Source organism: Bos grunniens, chromosome 8, assembly GCF_055505025.1.
Source record: "Bos grunniens cultivar Pamir isolate PY7600 chromosome 8, Bosgru_T2T1.0, whole genome shotgun sequence".
In the NCBI taxonomy this organism is placed as follows: domain Eukaryota; kingdom Metazoa; phylum Chordata; class Mammalia; order Artiodactyla; family Bovidae; genus Bos; species Bos grunniens.
In genome coordinates this window covers 102307878-102329183 of record NC_141172.1, presented here as the reverse complement: position 1 = coordinate 102329183, position 21306 = coordinate 102307878, and the positions used below count along the sequence as shown (strand labels likewise).

The 21306-nt window shown below is 51.7% G+C and overlaps 1 protein-coding gene across 9 annotated transcripts in view; it reads right to left on the bottom strand.

The window, feature by feature from the left end:
- The window catches only part of RGS3 (regulator of G protein signaling 3), a 139622-nt gene that overhangs the window by 95131 nt on the left and 23185 nt on the right, over nt 1–21306 (bottom strand). For 5 of the 9 annotated variants that reach the window (XM_086316114.1, XM_086316119.1, XM_086316116.1 and 2 more), the window contains exons 3-8: nt 20370–20428; nt 19234–19328; nt 18191–18259; nt 7599–7659; nt 6190–6280; nt 5511–5566 (exon numbers count right to left, since the gene is read on the bottom strand). In XM_086316114.1, the coding sequence (XP_086172240.1) occupies nt 5511–5566; nt 6190–6280; nt 7599–7659; nt 18191–18259; nt 19234–19328; nt 20370–20428 (431 nt within the window). Of the gene's footprint in view, nt 1–2707; nt 2932–5510; nt 5567–6189; nt 6281–7598; nt 7720–18190; nt 18260–19233; nt 19329–20369; nt 20429–21306 lie in introns of those variants that run through there. The other 4 variants (XM_086316113.1, XM_086316117.1, XM_086316118.1 and 1 more) reach the window with 4 other exon arrangements.

Here is a 21306-nt window from a genome sequence, read left to right as displayed (position 1 = left end):
TGGCTGCTCAGAGCAGGGCTATGAGAGCCACAGACTAAGGCAGCTGAAGTCAGAAAAGGGGTCTGGCTCCCTGGACATGGGGTGGGCCCTGGTGCAGCACAGGGAAAGGGCACCCCCACCCTCACCCCAGGCAGGCTGAGGAGGAAGCCAGCTCAGCAACCCTGGAGGAGCTCAAGGGTCACGGCCTTGTGAGAAGACTTCTATCTCCTTCCTTTAAGGGCTGCCTCTTCCAGGTTGGGCGCCTGGCATTCACCTGCCAGTTGACCTGAAGGCCAGGCATGGGAAAGGGGAGGGCCAGGGAGCCTGGGGTGGCCAAGGCACTTGGATGCTGTCAGGAGGCCCCTGAGGCTCTGCTTCCCACCAGCCCTGGGCCTGGATTCAAAGCGAGTTTGTAAAACAGGAAATCTGACAGACAAGGGGAAGGGGGGGGGGGCAGGAAAATACCCCGTTCCCATAAGAATTCTGGGAAAACACACAGCTAAGGCAGGAAGAGAAAAAAATGGAAAGAAAGAAAGAAAAACAAACTCTAGAGTGAGTGTGGAAAGCCCAGGCTGAAGCCAAGGGACGATGACAGGAGACCAGTCCACTCCAGGTGATCGGCGGGGACTTTAGGGGCCTTAGGGCGACCCTCAACCCAGGCCCAAGCTGGGATGCCAACACTTTCCCCATCACCCCAGTGAGGGCCATGCCCCTCCTGCCGGGGGCACGGCTTTGAAAAACAGGCCCCAGTGCCTAGTGCTGAGAGTCTGGGTTCAGGCCTCCAGGGCTGAATCTGGAGAACAGGAGGGTGAGCCAACAAAGCAGCCTGCTCCCCACATCCAGGCAGGACTATGGACAGGAGACCTCTCTGCCTTTCTCGGCACCAGCCTGAGCAGAGCCAGTCCAGATAACAGTTCAGGCCAGCTGGGAAGAGGGGAAGAAGAGAGGGTGTGTGCTTGGTGCGAGGGGTGGGATTGCGAGAAGGAAGCAGGATCATGCTCTGTCCATCGTGACCACCAACCTCGCTGACAGTCTCCAGAGAACATGATCATCACTGCAGCCCTGATGCGGGGCTGGTTTTAGTGTGGCCATTTTACAGAGAAGAAAACCAAGGTCTAAAGCAAATGAAGCTCTCAGGGTCAGGAGGCAAGGGGAGCAGCCCTGCCCTAGCTCTAGGATCTCAGCGACTCCTAGCAGAGGCCATCCTTCCAGGGTGGGTTTTGCTGTTTCCTGTCCAGAGCAGGAATTGCTACTGCTCCCGGATCTCTCCCATGCCAGCACCTCCATTCTACCTTCATGCCTTGTTTCAGACCTTCTATCATGGAGGGTCATAGATTTCAACCCCAACCCCCAAATGCCACATTTATTGAACACTCTGCACCGGGCACTTCACACACATTCCATTTACTCTCACAGGCACCATCACATCATCATCCTATTCCATTGACGGGAAGACTGAAGCTCAGGGAGGTAGATACCGTGCACGAGAGCCAGAGCTCAAAAAGAGCAGAACTGGATGAGAGCCTGGGTCTGGCACAAAGCTAGTGCCCTCAGCCCTGCACCACATTCTGGCAGAGGATCCGTTTGGAACTTCAGTCTTGGAGCCCTGGGCACAGACTTGGGGGCACTCATGCCTGACCCTACTCCAACTGCCAGCTAGCCCCGGTCCTCAGACCTGTGGTCCCACATGCCCGAGGACTTCTCAACCTCCCAGCCAGTGCCCCCTCTGTCTCACCACCCTACCACCCAGTTGCCAGTGTCGCCAGGGCTGCTCCACAGGCTCTGGAGGGTGAGAGGGCCCTGAGAGCTGGGGACTGCAGGGAGAACACACATGTCCCGCATGAGGTGCAGGAGGCCCCCTCTCAGCATCTCCCCAGACCTAAGCCTGCCTGTTTGAAAGAGTTCATGACCTAGATTCCAGTCTGTTCATTAAAACACAGAGGGACATTGTATACTAAAGAGTCATCCCACAGTCCCATCAGCTTGGATATTCCCAAAATCTGGACATCCCTTGCCTTCACCCTGCCTACATCATGCCTTTTTTATAAGAAAAAAATGTCCCTCACATTTCAGAAGAGTCCTGTGGGCTGAGGGATCATCCTTCCCACGCTGCCCCACATCCTAACAGTGGAGCCTCAGAGGCAAACCCTCAGTGAAGCTGAGCTCTCAACCCACCTCAAAGCATCACAGCTCCCGGGGAGGAGAAACATGTGTGCATACAGACACATAGACACAGCCTATCTCACACACAAGCGCACACCAACACATGCTAAAACACAATCGAACATACATGACACAAGACAGGAGCTGCCATCCCATCAGAAGTAGGAAAAGTTAGCAAAAAAAACCCCCAAAAAACACAAATCCAGTTGCTCAGCCACCTAGCCACTTCCAATCTTGGGCTGGAGATGCTCTTTGCAACGCACACTCCTCCGAAGTAAAAATGACAGAAAATCAACTAGATGGTCTCGGCTCAGACACCACCCCACCAGTGGTTAGGATGGCACAGGGCTGGCCTCGGCTGCCCCTAGGGAGGCGCGGCAGGTACAGGCTACCTGGGGTCCAGTTCCTGCCTCTGTCCTCCCCCCACATCACAATGAACCTGTGAGGGGCAGGAGGAGGGAAGGAAGGCCCTGCGGGGACAGAAGCCCTTCTTGGTGCGCCCCCACCCCTGACCCCTAAAGACACCCCGTGGACTGGTCCTCCCGCCCAGGGGCCAAGCACCCACCTGGCGGTAGCGGCGCTCTGAGCACACCTTGCAGAGCCCATTGAAGCGGTTCATGACTGCGGGTCCTGCCTCGGCCGCCGCCCCATGAAAACCCGACTCTCCCCACGGCAGTGGGAGCCCGCACTGCGCCCCGTCAGCCTGGCATGACCGCCCTGGGAAGCCCGCCCCGCAGAAGAATGGCAGGAAATCACCTCTCACCTCCCCAAGCCCTGTCTGTGCTGTGTGCCTCTGCACGATAAGCCCGAAGGCTTCCTGAAACCTCCGAATGACAAGGAAGAGGGAGAGTTTTATATTAAAATTCCTGTCAACTAGTTAGTATTCCCCCGGCCCTGGCGGGGAGAGGGCGCCTTTGTTCTGGCTGCATTCTCCGCCATGGGCCACTTTGTGATTCCAGTGTTCTCACAAACACTCCTGGCTGGAGGAGAACCCAGGCAGAAAACACGGCCCACCCTGTAACAACGCCGCCTCCCCCTGCAAATCCCAGGGTCCTCAGTAGCAAACACAGGTAACGAACTCAGCCTGAGGACTTAAGGATGCTTGGGACGTGGTGGGGTGGGGTGGGGGCTGCACCCACAGACTTTCCAGGTCAAGACAGGGAATACGAAACATTTGGAGTCTGCCTGCCACCCAGAAGGCACTTAAAAGTCAGTTTTCTCATCCATGTACATGGGCTGCTTTAAGGAGCTGATGTGAAAGCATTAGTCGCTCAGTTGTCTCCAACTCTTCAGCCACCCCATAGATTGTAGCCCGCCAGGTTCCTCTGTCCATAGGTTTCCCAGGCAAGAATACTGCTCTGGGTTGCCATTTGATGACAGACCATAAAGTCAAGTCAGGAAGCGATTTCACCAGATAATCCAGCCTCCTCCCTTTACTGGTGAAGAAGTGGGGGCCTGGAGCCGTTGAGATGACAAGCAGGGCGGGATGGGGCTGGGATCAGAGCCCCAGTCTTAGTCTCAGACTTGTAGAGCACAGCCTGGGGAGCCGAGAGCCCCTTCCACCCACCTGAGGAAAACGACCCCGCCACTCACGTTCTTGATGCCAGAGAGGGTCCCTCGGTCCAGCCCAGCTTTGGTTGCTGTGACAGTGGGCAGGTCACCCCAGTCTCCCAGCCTCCATCACCCCGTGCACACCTTTCGGGGTTCTCCCTGTGCCCTCACCAAGCCTCTGACAATCACCCCCAGCTTGCTGAGTCCTACGGACATCTCCGAGTATACAAACCCAGAAAAATCAAACAACCTCGCAAGGATGCGTCTGTGTGCAAAGTCCGGCCTGAAGCAGGACTCTCCCAGGTCACCTAGAAACCTGCCGTGTTGACGCTCACACAATTCCCATGAATCCCCAGGGACATTCCCAGGTCACCATCCCCTCTGTGCTCAGCATGTACGGAGAGGGGCCTTTCAGCTCCCACACTGAAGCTGGAGGAAAGCTTTGAAACTCGGCACGAAGCCACAGAAAACAGGCCTGGCAAGTTACTCTAATACTGTACTATCCTATATGTTAGCGATTAGACACAAGTTGCAGTTGAAATTAAAATTAATTCAAATTAAGTAAAATTTAAAATTCAGGTCTTTGGTCATACTAGCCACATTTCAAGTGCTCAGTAGCCATAGGTGGCTAGTGGCTGCCGTACTGAACGTCACATGAGGACAGGGACCTCTGAACTGTAGACAGCTATAGGTCAGCACGTGGCACAAAGCCTGGCCCATGTAGATGTTCAATAAATATCTAATGAATGAGGCACTTCCCTGGTGGTCCAGTGGCTAAGACTCTGCGCCCCCAAAGTAGGGGGGGGCCAGGTTCAATCCCCCGTCAGGGAACTAGATTCCACACACCGCAACTGAAGATCCCACATACTGCAACTAAGACCCAGCACAGCCAAATAAATAAATATATTTTTAAAAAACCCTAATGAATGAATGAGTGAATGATTTGAGTAAATGAAACGGAAAATGTCTTATAGATAATAATACACCTAAATGTCACATGTTCTCACGGAAAACATCACTGTCCTGTTTTCCCAACTAGGCCACTTGCAGGAGGCAGCCATACCTGAAGCCGTAATTCAGATGCCACCTCTGCTACTTGCTGGCTTGTGGCCATGGAAGGTGACCTAACATCTCTGAACCTTACACATCCCATTCATCTGGGGGATTGGTAGTTAACAACCACCTCAGAGGTGGCACTGAGGGTCATGTTAGGGAATAACAGCGGGCCTGCTCAAGCGCTGGGAGCTTGTTTCTCCCTGTCTGAGTTGTTAGGGGAAACCAGAGATCACCTCCCATGGCCGGCAAAGAGATGGATTTGGATAAATATCCCAGAATCCCCGTGGGAAGGTTCCTCTCCAGATTCGAAGCCCTAAAGAAGTGAGAACCCATCTCATGGTCTCAGGCTCCGTGACAGCCACTCCATGACACCAGAGGAGGGGTAGGGGGGTGCCAAATCTGAAGGGGAGCTGGGTCACAGCACTTGGGGTAAGCAAGGGTCTGAGGGGACCTCAGGAAGGAGGATTCGACTTCAAGAGACTGGAAGTCAGTACGACCCAGACACTTCCATCTCCAGGGACCGGAGCCTGGCTATCTCCCTACTCCTGCATCAAGCGTGAGTAACCCGAGGAAAGCACAGAAATAACCTCTTAAAAATGCACAACTTCCTGGGTCTCCAAGCACCAAGTGACTCGGAGTCTCAGGCACCAAACGCTGCCTTGTTCAGGGGTCTCCTGGGCCAAGGGACTGACCAGAAGCAAGTTAGAGCCCAGAGCAGTGCTGAGGGCCCGTCAGTCCTGCCCAGGCTTGGGCCCACCTACCTTGAGTTTCTCCCCGTTCTCAGCATCCTCACCTCCCGGCGTCCTCAACAACGGTTCTGGAAGGTGACACAGCAGAGTCAGAAAGTCTCTACTGGCATCTAAGCACCCGTCCCACAGACCACCCAGAGGCCAAGGCCAGGGTTCCAGGCCCACGTGGTGGCCCAGGTCACTGCTGGCCTCCAGGGTGTGGCAGTGCCCCAGCTCGGGCCAGGCAGAGATCAGGAGCCAGGTCTGTGTGCAGGAAAGGCAGAGCACAAGGCAAAAATCCTCAGGCCCCACAGCAGGGCCCACCAGCCTGTCTGCAGAGGTGGGTCCCCCAAGGTCAGCCAGGCAGCCTGTAGGGGGTCCTGAGACCACTGACCCTGAGGAGGGGGCCACACAGGAAGGTCCAGAAGCCCAGCCCTCCGTGATCTAGAGGCCAAGGGAGCTGAGCCACTTGGGGTCAGGCCACAACCCTCTCCAAGGAAAGCCCAACCAGAAAAGTAAAGGCATGATGGACATGAGGCTATGCTCTAGCAGGTGCCCGTGAGACGTTCCTGGACCCAGGGTCTAGTGGTGGCCTGGGGTGAGGTGACTCATGCCACAAAACACAGTGATCGACGCTACCATGCAGGAAGGGAGGAGGCGAGCCCCGGGCCAGCAGAGCGTCTGGGCAGAGCTAAAGGTGGTGTGCACGCACCTCTCAGGGGCCGCAGTCTCCGCCTGGCCACCTTCAGGTGCTTGGTCCGGCCCAGGGCCTCCCCCAGCAGGTAGTACCAGCCATTGACCTCCTGTCGTGAGAGAAGGCATGACATTCTCAGAGAAGGCAGAGGGCACGGGGTAGGCAGCCACCGATCCGCTGAGTGCCTCCCTCAGGAGCAGAATCTCTACAGGGACAGACACGCAAGCCTCCCTTCCACAAAGGGAGCTGCCATGCCTGCACCTCCGGGAAGCCCTTCCTGAAGACAGAGCGGGTCCTCCCCTTTGCTGAATTCCCACCGTCTCTTGTCCCTGAAGAGCAAGTCAACCCACAGGCCCGCCTCCCCAGCTAGGCTATGCAAGGCTCTGTGATGTGCCTAGCACTGTTCCTAGTACACAGAAAGTGAAAGTGTTAGTCACTCATTCATGTCTAACTCTATGTGACCCCATGGACTGTAGCCTGCCAGGCTCCTCTGTTCATGGAATTCTCCAGGCAAGAATACTGGAGTAGGTTGCCATATCCTTCTCCAGGGGATCTTCTCAATCCAGGGATCAAACCCAGGTCTCCCACACTGCAGGAAATTCTTTACCACCTGAGCCACCAGGAAAGCCTGGTACACAGAAGGAGCAAAATAAAGCTTGACAAAACAGAAGGGCGGGAAGAGAGGAAAGCAGGCAACCTGAGGCTCCTGAGCAGGCTCCAGGTGGGGGTGGAGGGACATCTCCACCCAAGAAGGAAAGCCAAGGCTGCAGTTAAGATATCTGTGACCCACATGCAGAATAGAGTCCTCAGCCACCCATCCCGGACTTCACTTCCAAGACGCAGAGCTGGGTGGCAGGATGGAGCAGGTCACCAGGACATCTCCAGGGATGTGCGAGGGGAGCACTCCCTTCCCTGCTCAAAAGCCTCCAGTGCGGGGAGTGCAGTCCAAGTAGAGGTGGGTAAGGGTCTGGCCACCCAGAGACAAGGCCCTCCAGATCCCAGAGTCCTCACCTGCCTGAAGGAAAGTTCCACCAGGACACTCACTCCATCCCCGAGCACTAGCTAGGACCAGAAACACAAGCCTGGGCCCACAACGTCAAGGGGCTCCTAGAACAGACTACGAGAAGCACCCAGCCTTCATCCTCCGGGGCAGGGACTGCTCTGAGCTCTCAAGGACCTACCAGTGTCCTTAGAGAAGACACTGGACTCAGAGCCTCCTGGGAAGACTTGGAGCCGCCACACAACTGGTCTGTGATATCAAAGAGCTAAGATGAGGGAGCGATGGTCACGCGGGTGACAGTGTGGTCTCAGTGGGGTACCATCTCAGAGATAGAAGCCCTGCCCCAGGGCTTCCAGACAAACGCCTCTGCCTGTACCAGCCCCGGCCGAGATGGCCTGACTCTACGAGAAGTTTCCCTTGGACCCACCTTGTCCGGAGTCAGAAGGGACTTCACCCCGAAGCTCATACAGCCGATAAGTCCACTTTGTCTGGGAGAACAAGAGACGCTCGCATCAGCACCTTCTCGTCGCACTATATCAAGAGGCCAACTGTCAAGGGTAACACAGGTTTGCCTGGTGCACTGCGGTTTACAAAGCACTTTCACCTGCACCATTTCATTTGATCTTTCCAACTCTGTGAGTTAGGCTGGAGTGGCGCTATTCTCTCCGTTTCACAAAGGAAAAAACGGAGGCTGAGTTGATCCCCTTCCTAAGGTCACAGGACTTACAGTAGTTGAGCCCCAAGGGAAACCCATCAGAGAAGCTCAGAGCTACGTTGGAGGTTTGAGTTGTTCTGGTGCTGTGGGTCTGAAGAGCTGGTCCCCACAGGGAATTTCAGCTCACACATCAGCTGGTGATGCTGAATTCAGGAGAAAAGTGATGGGACCTAAAGCTCAAGAAGCTTTGTCTTGGGTCCAGACAGGAGCTGGTTAGTGCTTGGACAGTTTCAAATCAAGGTTCAAACCAACCTGACACACAAAAGTTCCCAATTCCAATCTGACTTGACTGCCAGCTGGGCAAGCAGACATGAGCCAAGGTCAGGACTCATGGGAATGTCATGCTGTGTCGACAGGCTTGAGTTCAGTTGGATCCTACTTGACCAAGAGTAATTCAAAGTTCCTGAAAAATGTTCATCGCTGAGTTCCAAGGTCCAACAATCAGGGACGGATTGATACTTGGCAGCTTTCAATAATGACAGTATGTGCTGTGCTTAGCTGCTCAGTCATGTCCGATTCTTTCTGACCCCATGGACTGCAGCATGCCATGCTCCTCTGTCCTTAGGGATTCTCCAGGCAAAAATACCGGAATGGGTTGCCATGCCCTCCTCCAGGGAATCTTCCCAACCCAGGGATCAAACCCAGGTCTCCCACATCGCAGGCAGATTCATTACCGACTGAACCACCAAGGAAGCCCAAGAATGACAGTATAGATGAACATTACTGAAATGCAAAATATAATCCTGCTATTATGAGAAAAAAAAGTTTACAAATCTATAGATTAATGAGAAAGATGCCCACCAAAATATTAATAGTTGTACCTGGTAGGTGGGATAAGAAAGGGTTTTGTTTCCTCCTTAGAGTTTTTTAGCATTTTTAAATTTTCATAGGGAACAAGCACTTCTTTCAGAATCAGAAACAAAACAAAACAAAACAGTATAAATGTATTCAAAAGTATTCTATCCTACCACATCTTTCTCTAGCCTAACACTAGAGTCGCTTTTTTTCCCCACCTCTCTTTTCTTCTCTCTTAGCACATCTCCAAGTCAGTTCCCTTCAGAGACTGGTTTAATATTAACAGCTATTAATCGAGAAACAACATAGGTATTAAGACTGGAGCGGAAGGGACTTCTCTGATGGTCAAGCAGTTAAGGATCTGCCTTGCAGTGCAAGAGAGGCGGATTCGATCCAGGTCCGGGAACTAAGATCCCGCTGCCACAGAGCCACTAAGCCAGAGCATTGCAACTAGAGAACCCGCCTGCTGCAATTACTAAAGCCTGAGCTCCGGAGCCCATTCCGGGCAGACTAGAGAATCTATGCTCTGCAATGAAAGATCCCACACGATGCAATGAAGATCCCACAAGCTGCCACTACAACTCGACGCAGCCAAATAAACAGACAAATATTTAAAAATGAAAAGACTGGAGCAGAACCTTGACAGTTAACTTCAATATCTGAGGGATCCACATGGATGAAGGAGTTCTGGGGAAGGTGCAATTTCAAAGCCGAGGATGGAGTGAACTGCCTGTAAAGAACTAACTCCCTGGAGATGAGCCTCCCTGGAGACTGGGCTGCGGGGGGCCTGAGCCAGTCCATGGAACCCCCTGAAGAGCCTGAGTCTTGTGCCCCAGAGCCTGCTCCCGGGCTCCAGACCCAGAAGGTTCAAGGTGGGTTCTGGACACAGGCGCCTGGAGAAAGCCGTCCAGGGGATCCTACGGGGCACCCATCATGCCTGCCCCATGAGCACCAGAGGTCTACAACGTCTTTACAAATACACTTTGTTTGGATTCTCCAGAAAGAGTGGCAGCGGCCTACCACCCGAAAGTGAGCAAAATGGGTTCTCGCAGATAGCCTTGCCGAGTGAGGGGCAGGGAGGCAGGATGAGGGCCGCTGATCCTAAGACTCGGCGCCCCTCCCTGCAGAGGCACGCTCTGCACCGGGCCCTGTCTCACCAGCTGCTCTCATTCTGCTACTCCTCACTCCCCGCGCTCTCTTCCTGCCCCCCTTTCCTGCAGCCTGGGCTGCGAGTGCTCCCTCCCCCTTGCACTAACAAGGGGGAGGGAGCACCCCCCCTTGCCAGCCCCCTCCTATCTCACCAGGCGGATTAATCATCTCCCCCTAGAGGACAGTGCAGTCACTCCATTAAAGCCACCCATCCACATCCACCCCCCAACCCACCACCAAAAACAAACCCTCCTCCCTCCTGGTACATGGCCAAGTCGGCACTACTGGAGGGGCAGCCGCAGTGACCAGAATGAGTGGCAGCCGCTGACCTGAGCTGCCGCTCCAGAAAAGCCTTGTCAAGACTTTGCCAAAGTCCTCATCATGGATTTCGTTCTGTTTGTCAACACATTCAAGAGCAACGCAGCTGGTATCCAGGTGCCCACACTGCCTTGCTGCACACTTTCCTTTCACACTGGGTACGGCCGTAACTGTCTAAATCTCCCAGGCACGATGCTTTAGCTGTAGTAAAGGCTGTCTCTTCCTGCTCTTCAGTAAGTGGAGTTTTCATCCCCTGGTGCTCAGAGAATGCTAAATGGTTGATAGCCTCCCATGAGCTTTGCTTCCTGCGAAGGGGCCTCCAATGATTTCATGATACTTCAGGCCCAGCAAATTGTCACAATCAATGTCCATAAACAGGAACCTCTAAGTGTTCTTCAATTAGCTACTCCTGAAGCCTGTTTTTAAAAACCTTTGGAAGAAGAAAGACTTCTTTTATGCGGAACCTGAATACATGGCAATCTACTAGTCAGGCAATAAACTTGGGAACTGGTGATCGCCTGAAATTTTGCTAGGCACAGAGTCTCAGGGGCCAAGACTTGGGTACTTCTGAAAGCTGAACCCTGAACTTGGTGAAGGTTTGACAAATGGATGAATCCATCATTCCCATGTTGGCAGGCTCTGGGCAAGGAGCCCCAGCATTAAGGAAACAAGACAAACACTCAGGAATTTAAACAGCAGTTCAAGGCAGCAATACAAGGGATGTCACTAGACAGGGCGAGATTGACAGATGAGCAGTGCAGGCAATAAATGCTGGATGCTCAGAGCGGCAAGAAGTGGTTTAGAACTGAGACGTTCAAAGAAGACCTAAGAGAGTGAAGCCAGAGAGAGGGAAAGGAAGAGCATTCCAGGCAAAGGGAACAGCTGGTGCAAAGGCTCAGAGGTAAGGCTTCATGGAGCATTCACGGGCAATAGTACAGACAGTCCTCCATACGCAAGGATGAGGAACCCGTGGATATGGAGGACCAACTGTACTACACCACTTTATAGAAGGGACTTGAGCATCCATGGATTTTGGTATCTACGGGGGTCCTGGAACTAATCCCCAGTGGATACGGAGAGATGGCTATACTCGGCTCAGTTTATTTTTTAGCACATGGTAGGAGACCCACTAACAAAAAGAAAATGCATTATTTTAGGGGAATGCACTATACTTTTCTCTCCCAGGGGCCTTAAACTATTTCTGTTACAGACTTATCCCATTGAATCTCAATTTATTTTGAATTTGATGACTTAAACTGCACACACATTTTCCCATTCATCTTCTCTTTCCTTGGTCTCAGTCCCCATCTCTGGTCACAAGCTTCCTAACTTTAGGGTGCTGTACTTGGCACTGGCATGGTTTATAAAGTAGTTGAAAGAGGAGAGGGTACAAAGAAAGTGTACAGCAAACAGCTTCTCCATCTGTGTAATTACTATCAGCATAAAAGCTTATGTTCTGCAAACGTATATTGTGTGTGTTTTAGGTTGTTTTTTGTTTTTTTTTTTTAACTTGGTGCATAACAGCACAATTCTAAGACTGTTCTCTTACCACAAGTTCTGAAAACACCAGGACTGACATTAGAAGCTTCAGCTTGGCTCTTTCCACATCACTGAACAAAACTTTTAAGTAGTTCAGTTCCATAGTCAGTGATATTATGGAGTTACTGTTAATTTTTAAATGTGATAATGGCATTGTGGCTGTTCTGTTTTTTAAGTCATCTTTTAGAGAGATCTATAGCTCAGATGAGCTGATGTGCTTTAAAATAATCCACTGGAGGAAGGGACAGTGGGTGAGGCCGTAAATGAAGTAAAATCGGCCACATATTGATCATTGATGAAGCTGGGCTACAAGTATGTGAGGGCTTATTATATATTTTCTAACTTTGCATATGTTTGAAAATGTCTATAATTTCTTAAAGACTCACAGAACCCCAAGTCGAAAGAAACCTTTGAAATCACTGCCTTTTACAGATGAGGAAATTGGGGCCCAGAGCCGGGAAGTGACCTGTCCACGGTCTCACAGCGAGGAGGAGCTACGCCAGAATCTACTGCCCTGAGGCCTGGTTCTCCTCAGCTCCCACCGTACTCACCACAGGAGCCGAAATCAGCCTGCCCCTCCCAGCAATGGACCGTCCTGTTTCTCTACTACATGTTTACAGCAGTCCCTGGAAGGATCGCGAGAATTCATGAAACAGATGCCCCCCCTTTCATCTCCTATCAGTCTCAAAATGTAACTGCCACATATTCAGCTGGACGACTGACATAAAACTGTATTAAAAATGCTATGAGAGGTGGCCTGAGGCATAAGCACACCGATGCAGAAAAGGTTTGGCTTTGGAGCTTTTTATCACCTGTGTGAGCCAGTCAGGTGTACTGTATCATGTGACTTGATGCCAGGCTACCTGGATTTGTGTCTTGTTTTCACCACATGCTGGCTGTGTTACCTTGGGCAAGTTGCTTAACCTCTCTGTGCCTGTAAAAGAGAAACATTAAGAATGCCTACCTTATATGGTATTGTGAGGATACTGTGTTCACACAATAGATAATGATTAAATATGCTTAAGGTCCACACACTTGGTGGACATGCAGTGCTTGATAAACAAGAGCAATGATATCACCTTGGGCACGTTCCTTGGCCTTAGTAAATCTCGGTTTCCTCTCCTCTGAAGAGACAGACAGTAGTAATTCCTACCTCTCAGGGTCGTTGTGAGGATTAAATGAGCTAATGTATGTAAAGTGCTTGGCACAGAGAAGGGTTCATAAATGTTTGCTCCCTTCCTTCTGCAATTGTCCTTCACGTTGTGAAGTTGAATGTCCGTCCTTCACAGGCACACAGTTTGATTTGAGAGTGTTCAGCAGCGCAGGGGTTTCCGGCAATGGCTCTGCCTGTCTCCCGCAGCTCAGAGGCCTTCTCATTCAGAGATGGATCGATAACCATGCCTCCCGCCCGCCGAGCCGGTCACTGTGGAGCTGGCACCTCGGGCAGGGCCATCTGTTCAGAAAGCAGGCCTGTCTGCGCCTGCTGTGTCCCTCTTTGAGCTTTGGGTTGGGACTGTGACCACAAGCTTGACTGTGTTTTGTTTAATAAGGAATCTCACTTTCCCAAAATAGGCAACAAGTGGAGACACTGCCTCTGTCACGCTGCCTCCCCGGGTGCTGACTCACTTTCCCCAGCCTCACTCTCTTTTCCAAAAACCGACAAGTGCTCTGCTGCCACTTCTCCAGCCGGCTCTGCCTGGCTCGCTCCGCTCTTGCCCGGGAAATGGCGACTCCCACAGTTTGGTGTCTGCCTCTGGCACCCGCTCCACTCCTCGCCTCTGTCCGCTGGGCTCAGCAGGCATCCTTCTGTTTGTCTGCCACTCCTCCTCTGTCTGCTTCCCAGATGGCACTGCTGCTGCTGCTAAGTTGCTTTTGTCGTGTCTGACTCTGTGCGACCCCTTAGACGACAGCCCACCAGGCTCCTCTGTCCCTGGGATTCTCCAGGCAGGAATACTGGAGTGGGTTGCCATTTCCTTCTCCAATGCATGCATGCATGTTAAGTCACTTCAGTCATGTCCGACTCTGTGCGACCCTACAGACAGCGGCCCACCAGGCACTAGTGGTAAAGAACTCGCCTGCCGATGCAGGAGACATAAGAGACGCGAGTTCGATCTCTGGGTTGGAAAGAGCCCATGAAGAAGGGCATGGCAACCCACTCCGGTGTTCTTGCCTGGAGAATCCCAAGGACAGAGGAGCCTGGTGGGCTATGGTCCATGGGGTCACAAAGAGTCGGACACGACTGAAACGACTCGGCACACTCGGCTCCTCTGTCTCCTTCAGGGCCTTCCCTTCCTGTGTCCATCCCTTTAAGACAGGATTCTGATGGTCCTGGGTACTCACTGTCTTCCTGGGCGCTCTCAGCTGCTCGAAATTTCCCCCCTCACCTTGGTGGCCATGGCTCCCACATCTCCACAGACCTCTCTCTCCCCTGCGCTCCAGGTCAGCAATGGCATCTCTCCTGCACAGCTCTCAGCTGCTTGCCCTCCAGGCACCTCCATCCCGCCCTATCCAAAGCTGCTCTCCCTTCCCCTCCAGTGCACTTTGACTTCGCTAGAGACATCGCTGGCCACCCACGAGTCATCCTTGGCTTCTCCCACTGCGCTCACAGCCAAATCACCAGTAAGCACTATTGGTTTAGGCTGCTAAATGCATTTGAGTCTGTTTCCCGCCTCTCTATCCCTAAATCATCTCTCTCACAGATCACCACAAGAATCTCCCAGCTCCTCCCCAACCTTCCCAAGACTTACCAGACTGATAGAGCTAAATACACCCCTGTCATTCCTCTGCTCAGCACCCTTCAGTATCGCCCCATGACCAGATTCCCAAACACCAAACTGGCTGCATGAGGTTCACCCTGAGAACTTGTGTAAATGCAGATTCCTCCGCCCTGCCCTTGAAAATCTGGACTGAATCAATCTGATGTGTTACCTGGGAACCGAGGTTCCCCACAAGCATCCCTGATGATTCTGATGCATTGCCAGGACTGAGAACTACTGACCCTTTGGAGAAACTCACACTCCAAAGAAAACCTATAGACTCATCCGTTTAGTTTACGCCATCCTCTTCATCTTATCTCCAGCCAATCCCTACTTTTAACCTCCAGCAACACCAACAAGTTTGCAAATCCCGCCCCATGCTGGCCCTGCCCTCTGCACTCTACCCGCTGAGACTGAAGACTCCAGGGTCTAAATACCTGGCTTTCCATCTTGCCTCTACTGTTCACTGCCATGTGACCTTAGGCAAGTTACTCCCTTTCTTAGCTTCAGTTTCCTTTTCTGAAAACTTAAAAACAAACATGTACTTTCCTTCAGTTCAGTTCAGTCGCTCAGTTGTGTCTGACTCTTTGAGACCCCATGAATTGCAGCATGCCAGGCCTCCCTGTCCATCACCAACTCCCAGAGTTCACTCAGACTCACGTCCATCGAGTCAGTGATGCCATCCAGCCATCTCATCCTCTGTCGTCCCCTTCTCCTCCTGCCCCCAATCCCTCCCAGCATCAGAGTCTTTTCCAATGAGTCAACTCTTCACATGAGGTGGCCAAAGTACTGGAGTTTCAGCTTTAGCATCATTCCTTCCAAAGAAATCCCAGGGCTGATCTCCTTCAGAATGGACTGGTTGGATCTCCTTGCAGTCCAAGGGACTCTCAAGAGTCTTCTCCAATGCCACAGTTCAAAAGCATCAATTCTTCAGCACTCAGCCTTCTTCACAGTCCAACTCTCACATCCATACATGACCACTGGAAATACCACAGCCTTGACTAGACGGACCTTTGTTGGCAAAGTAATGTCTCTGCTTTTCAATATGGTATCTAGGTTGGTCATAACTTTTCTCCCAAGGAGTAAGCATCTTTTAATTTCATAGCTGCAGTCACCATCTGCAGTGATTTTGGAGCCCCCCAAAATAAAGTCTGACACTGTTTCCCCATCTATTTTCCATGAAGTGATGGGACCGGATGCCATGATCTTCGTTTTCTGAATGTTGAGCTTTAAGCCAACTTTTTCACTCTCCTCTTTCACTTTCATCAAAAGGCTTTTTAGTTCCTCTTCACTTTCTGCCATAAGGGTGGTGTCATCTGCATATCTGGGGTTATTGATATTTCTCCCTGCAATCTTGATTCCAGCTTGTGCTTTTTCCAGCCCAGCGTTTCTCATGATGTACTCTGCATAAAAGTTAAATAAGCAGGGTGACAATATACAGCCTTGAGGTACTCCTTTTCCTATTTGGAACCAGTCTGTTGTTCCATGTCCAGTTCTAACTGTTGCTTCCTGACCTGCATACAGGTTTCTCAAGAGGCAGGTCAGGTGGTCTGGTATTCCCATCTCTTTCAGAATTTTCCACAGTTTATTGTTATCCACACAGTCAAAGGCTTTGGCATAGTCAATAAAGCAGAAATCGATGTTTTTCTTGTACTTTCCTTAGAGTTGTCTTAAGAACTAAATGAGATAAGGCACTGTTAACCCCTGGCTTGTGGTAACACCCAGGAAATGGTTGCTCTTGTTATCAACTGTGTCTCCTCCTCACCCACACCCTCAAGTCTCTGTCAGAGGTCCTCTCCCAAGAAGGATAGTCTCTGACTGACCCCATGTGTCCCCAGCACCTGCAACAGAGTTGCCACATGGGTGGCCACGAAATGGCAGCTCAGTGAATGAGATCTACAGTGCCATGAGCACCAGTCCACGATAACAAGTAGATACTCTGCTGAAAGACAGATCTTTCGCCATGCAGGTTGTTGTTCAGTGCTCAGTCATGTCTAATTCTTTGTGACCCCATGGATTGCAGCACACCAGGCTTCCCTGTCCTTCACTATCTCCCAGAGTTTTCTCAAACTTATGTCCATTGAGTTCATGATGCCATCCAACCATCTCATCCTCTGTCGTCCCCTTCTCCTCCTGCCCTCAATCTTTCCCAGCATCAGGGTCTTTTCCAATGAGTTGGCTCCTCGAATCAGGTGGCCAAAGTGTTGAAGCTTCAGCTTTAGCATCAGTCCTTCCAATTAATATTCAGGGCTGATTTCCTTTAGGACTGACTTAGGTTGCATCTTGCTCTCCAAGGGACTCTCAAGAATTTTCTTCTTCAGCACCACAGTTTAAAAGCATCAATGCAGGTTGCTGATACTGCTGCTAAGTTGCTTCAGTTGTATCCGACTCTGTGAGACCCCATAGACAGAAGCCCACCAGGCTACCCCATCCCTGGGATTCTCCAGGCAAGAACACTGGAGTGGGTTGCCATTTCCTTCTCCAATGCGTGAAAGTGAAAAGTGAAAGGGAAGTTGCTCAGTCGTGTCCGACTCCTAGCGACCCCATGGACTACAGCCTACCAGGCTCCTCCATCCAAGGGATTTTCCAGGCAAGAGTACTGGAGTGGGGTGCCATTGCCTTCTCCGCAATGCAGGTTGAGGAAGGCTCAACTTGAAAAGTTATACTGGCTATCAAATTTAGGGTACCCAAAAGCATTGAGTCCCCAAATATTCTCTGGGTCTAACCTGGTGAATTGAGTCAATTTTCATTCACCTGGGCTCCTTTTCAGTCACCATTTTCAGTTCTACGACTGTTGCATGGATGTTACTGGCCACAGAGTCTCCCAGATTTCTTGCAGTGCACCAGCTGAACGAGCCCCAGATGCTCACAGCGGGCCACACAGTCAGGTGCTCTCACCCTCTTCCCTTCCCTCAGCAGCCAACTCTCACCCTCACCACCCAGCAGTTCTGCTCTGCTCTGTACTGGCCGCCGTGACTCATGACTACATCCACCTCCTGTGTCCTGGGCTGCCTGAAAGATTGACCCGTGTGGATTCTCCTACACACAACTCTGCAGCTCCTGGCCTCCTCGTGGCAGCCTGAGCCCACTGAGCATGCTCCTGCCTCCCTGCCTGAGCTCGTGCTGTGCCCCTGCCTGCCATGCCCTTCCCAATCTACTACTCTCCTCGTCTCATTCTTGCACTCTGCCCCGAGTTGAAGATCCCACTTTTTGCATGAAGCCTTCCTTGGTTGCCTCAGCCCATAATGAACTCTCCTTCGTCCCATATTACTATCCTAGTACTCATTGCATTCCTGTATTCATTCACTCAATAATCACCAGATATCTACGTGCTAGGCACTGGGTACAGTGGTGACTTAGAGAGCAATGGGCCTGTGTTTCACGGAGCTTCTACTCCCGTGGGGCTGAGCCTGTGTGTCCTGTGACTATCGTTTGCCTCCACGCAGAGCCTGTTATCCCCTCCCAAAAGTAGGTGGATAGGGAGCAGAAGCCACACGTAGGCTGGTTGGCATTTCAGTGGCCAAGACAGTGTCCCGATGACCCCAAGGTCTCAGTAAATGCACCTTGCTAACATGATCCGTGGCATCACCTGGAGTGACAGGAACTCACGGGGGTGGCGGCCTCTCAGATTTAACCACTACCATTCATTCATCCAAGCGCTACTTGAGCCCCCACTATATGCTAGCTGTCTGGCTGCCAGCCACAAGCCCAGAGCAGGTCTCCCCTCAGCTCAGCAGTTCCCCTCACCTGGAGTCACCCGCCCTGTTCCACACAGTGAGCAGGAGGCGCTTCTGCTCGTCTTCCTCTTGGACAGGACTGCAAAGCAAACCGCACAGAGTGTTAGCAGAGCCAAGCTCTGGTCCAGCCCCACACAGTCCCTCATAACGGCAACTCCTGAAAATAACCTGAACATCCAACCGTAAGGAGCCGGTTAAACAAACTAGAGCCCAAATAGAGTGGGATGTGAATATTTATATTCACGAAAGAGTTTACATTACATTGTTAAGGATGAAAAGGAGGTTACAACACGATATGATAGAACAATTCCATCTTTGTAAACACACGCCCACACAAATTCAAAGACCTGAAAAGAAATGCCACAAAACATTTCAGGGAGTAGCAGGGCTACAGTACTTTCTCTCTTCTTCTTTCTGTGTACTGATCTTCTCTATTTTTCTACCATAAGCAAAATTACCTGGTGTAGCAAGGAAAATAACAAAATATGATTAATCTTCACTAATAAGAAAATACAAAATGTCCGTTGCCTTTCCATTGGCCCCAGAGTTCAGGGAGGAGGGAAAGAAATAATAATAATTACACCACCGGACACTGTGTTACACTATCTCATCTACACCTCCGCTCTCTCTGAGCTCCGTACTATTATTAGCCCCATTTTACAAATAAGGAAGCCAAGGTTCAGAGAGGTTAGCAAGTTGCGGAGGGGCGGGTGGGGAAGCAAAACAGCCCTCAGCTTGGAAAATTCCTCCTGCTAAAGGAGAAAGTTTGGCCCAAGGCACAGTGGGAAATTGCCTCCTTTTTTCAGGGGCTACCAGCCTCGGGCTGGGCGTTTTAGTTCTGAGAAGCAGCCACGTGATACCTTATCACTGTGGACCTCGCTGCCGGGCCAGGTGCCAGGGATGTGAGAATACAAGTGAATGAGAAAACAAAGACATCCTTTAGAAGTCACTGTTTTTCTGCTTAGATCTGGTTCTAGAGTTGGCAGACAGAGTTGTTTCAGCTAAACACTCCTTGCCTCTCCTCTCGAGGACCCAGCCACACCAGACTCTTACAAGAAGAAGTGCTCGTGGAAGATGGGATCTCTGCAGTCCGGAACGGTCTGTGTCTTCTGGCGGCACAGTCGATTATCTTCAGGGATCAAAGAAATCTTGAATTGGAGAAAAGTAAGGGTGAGATGATGTCAGAGCCACATAATCACCTAAGCCCGATGGTTGACTCTGTGTATCTCCAAGTTAGTCTCCTCCAGCACCCTTCAAACCAGCCTCTGCAGAGGACAGAGTGGAGTCCTCCAGATGCCGGTAAAGAAAGAGGAGCCCTGGGCCGGAGGCACTGTAGTCAGATGCCGGCACAGGGCCTCTTGGGGGGGTTACCAAGGAGGCAGCCCCAGGCCCAGGCAGAGATGGGGTACAGCCTGACCACCACTGCTCTTCCTCCAAGCAGAGAGGTTTCTCCCCAAAGCACATAGCCTCTTGTCATCTGAGTCCCCAGCAGCTGCCGGATGCCCTTTCCCAGGAGGCTCCAGGTCAGCATCCGCCAAGAGCCCCCCCATCCACGCTCTGGTCCTCATGTCGTTCGCTGCCTGCCTTGGGTTCCCACCCTGATCCTGACCCTGGTCTGGCCCGTAGGGGCCTCTTACCAGCCTGGGGGCTGCGGGAAGAAGGCAGCGTGGTGCGCCTGACACCTGACCGCCATGCTTTGGGAGGTGCCTGGCCTTTGGCTCCAGCTGGAAGTAGCTTCCACCCGCCCCCGCCCCTGTGGTGTCTCTGTTTTCACTGTAAGGTCTCCACTCAGGACCTTCCAGCCCTCAGATATCCTCTCTCCACTCCACCACCCAAACTGCCAAACTGCCTCTGGTTTGGGGGAGGAGAGGGGTGAAGACGTTGCTTTTCATGAGAAGATTTGGGATCGCCTCTGGGTTTCCTCTATCCACACGCTCAAGGTGCTCACCCACGTGGTAAGGCACAAGCTCACCCGTAAGGTTCCAGTCCTTGCAGGAAGCCGGTCTCTCTCAGCTCAGTGCCCCTCGCTAGGCCTAATAAATGCCTACTGACCAAATGATGGAACTGTAGCTGCCACACTGAACGGCCCCAGGCGCACAGATATGCTGGGACCTTGGAACTCAGTAAGGTGGTCCCTCGCCAACCCCCACCCCACTCATACCCACCCCGACACCCTGCTCATCATATACCTTGACGTAGGAATCACAGACGCCAGGCTCCTTGCTCATCAGGCCTCTGCCTTCTATGACTAAACAGAGGAAAAAATGGGGTAGGTGAGTGGGAAAATCATCACCAGGCTCTTACTTTGCATAACGACCACTGGAAATTAAGCCCCCTCTGGTCCAGCCCACTCCCACCATCTCCAACGCTCAGGTAGCACCTTCACTGAGACATTACAGGATTCAATTCCCTGACTTCCTAGGAGAGAATGTAAAGTTTATTGAGTCCAAGCCCTCATTTAATGGCAAACATGAGGCTATGGGGCGGCAAGAAAATTGCCCAGTCACAGAGCAATGGGAATGAACAAGCTGGGTTTGGATCCCTCCCTCTAGACTCCCAGTCCAGTGCTATCCCACAAGACTGCCTCCTGGGATGGAGGCGCCAAGCTGGAGAACTTAGCCCGTCACTTACTAGCCATGTGAGTAAGCTGCTTCACCCAGGAGACTGAATTTGCCCCTTTTAATGGGTCAGTGATAACAGTGGGCTAGTGATAATAATATCCACTTCACGTGGTTGTTGTTGCTCAGTCGCTAAGTTGTGTCCAACTCTTTGCAACCCCATGGACTGTAGCTCGCCAGGTTTCCCTGTCCTTCTCTATCTCCCGGGGTTTGCTCAAACTTATGTCCATTGATTCGGTGGTACTATCCAACCATTTCATTCTCTGTCACCCCCTTCTCCTCACACAGTAGTGGCCAGATTAAATGAGATCATGTGTTCATGATCTGCTAAGGTGCTTAGCAGAGTGCCTGGCAAAGTAACTACTCAAAAAGATTTGCTAAAGAAAACAAGGAGAGATAAAGGCAAGGGATAGGTGCAGGGTGAGGTTCATGACTGGCCATGAATGGGAGTGTGGCTCGTTTGTCTGAGGCCTGTAGAAATCAGACAGTAGACGTGACAGAAGCTGAG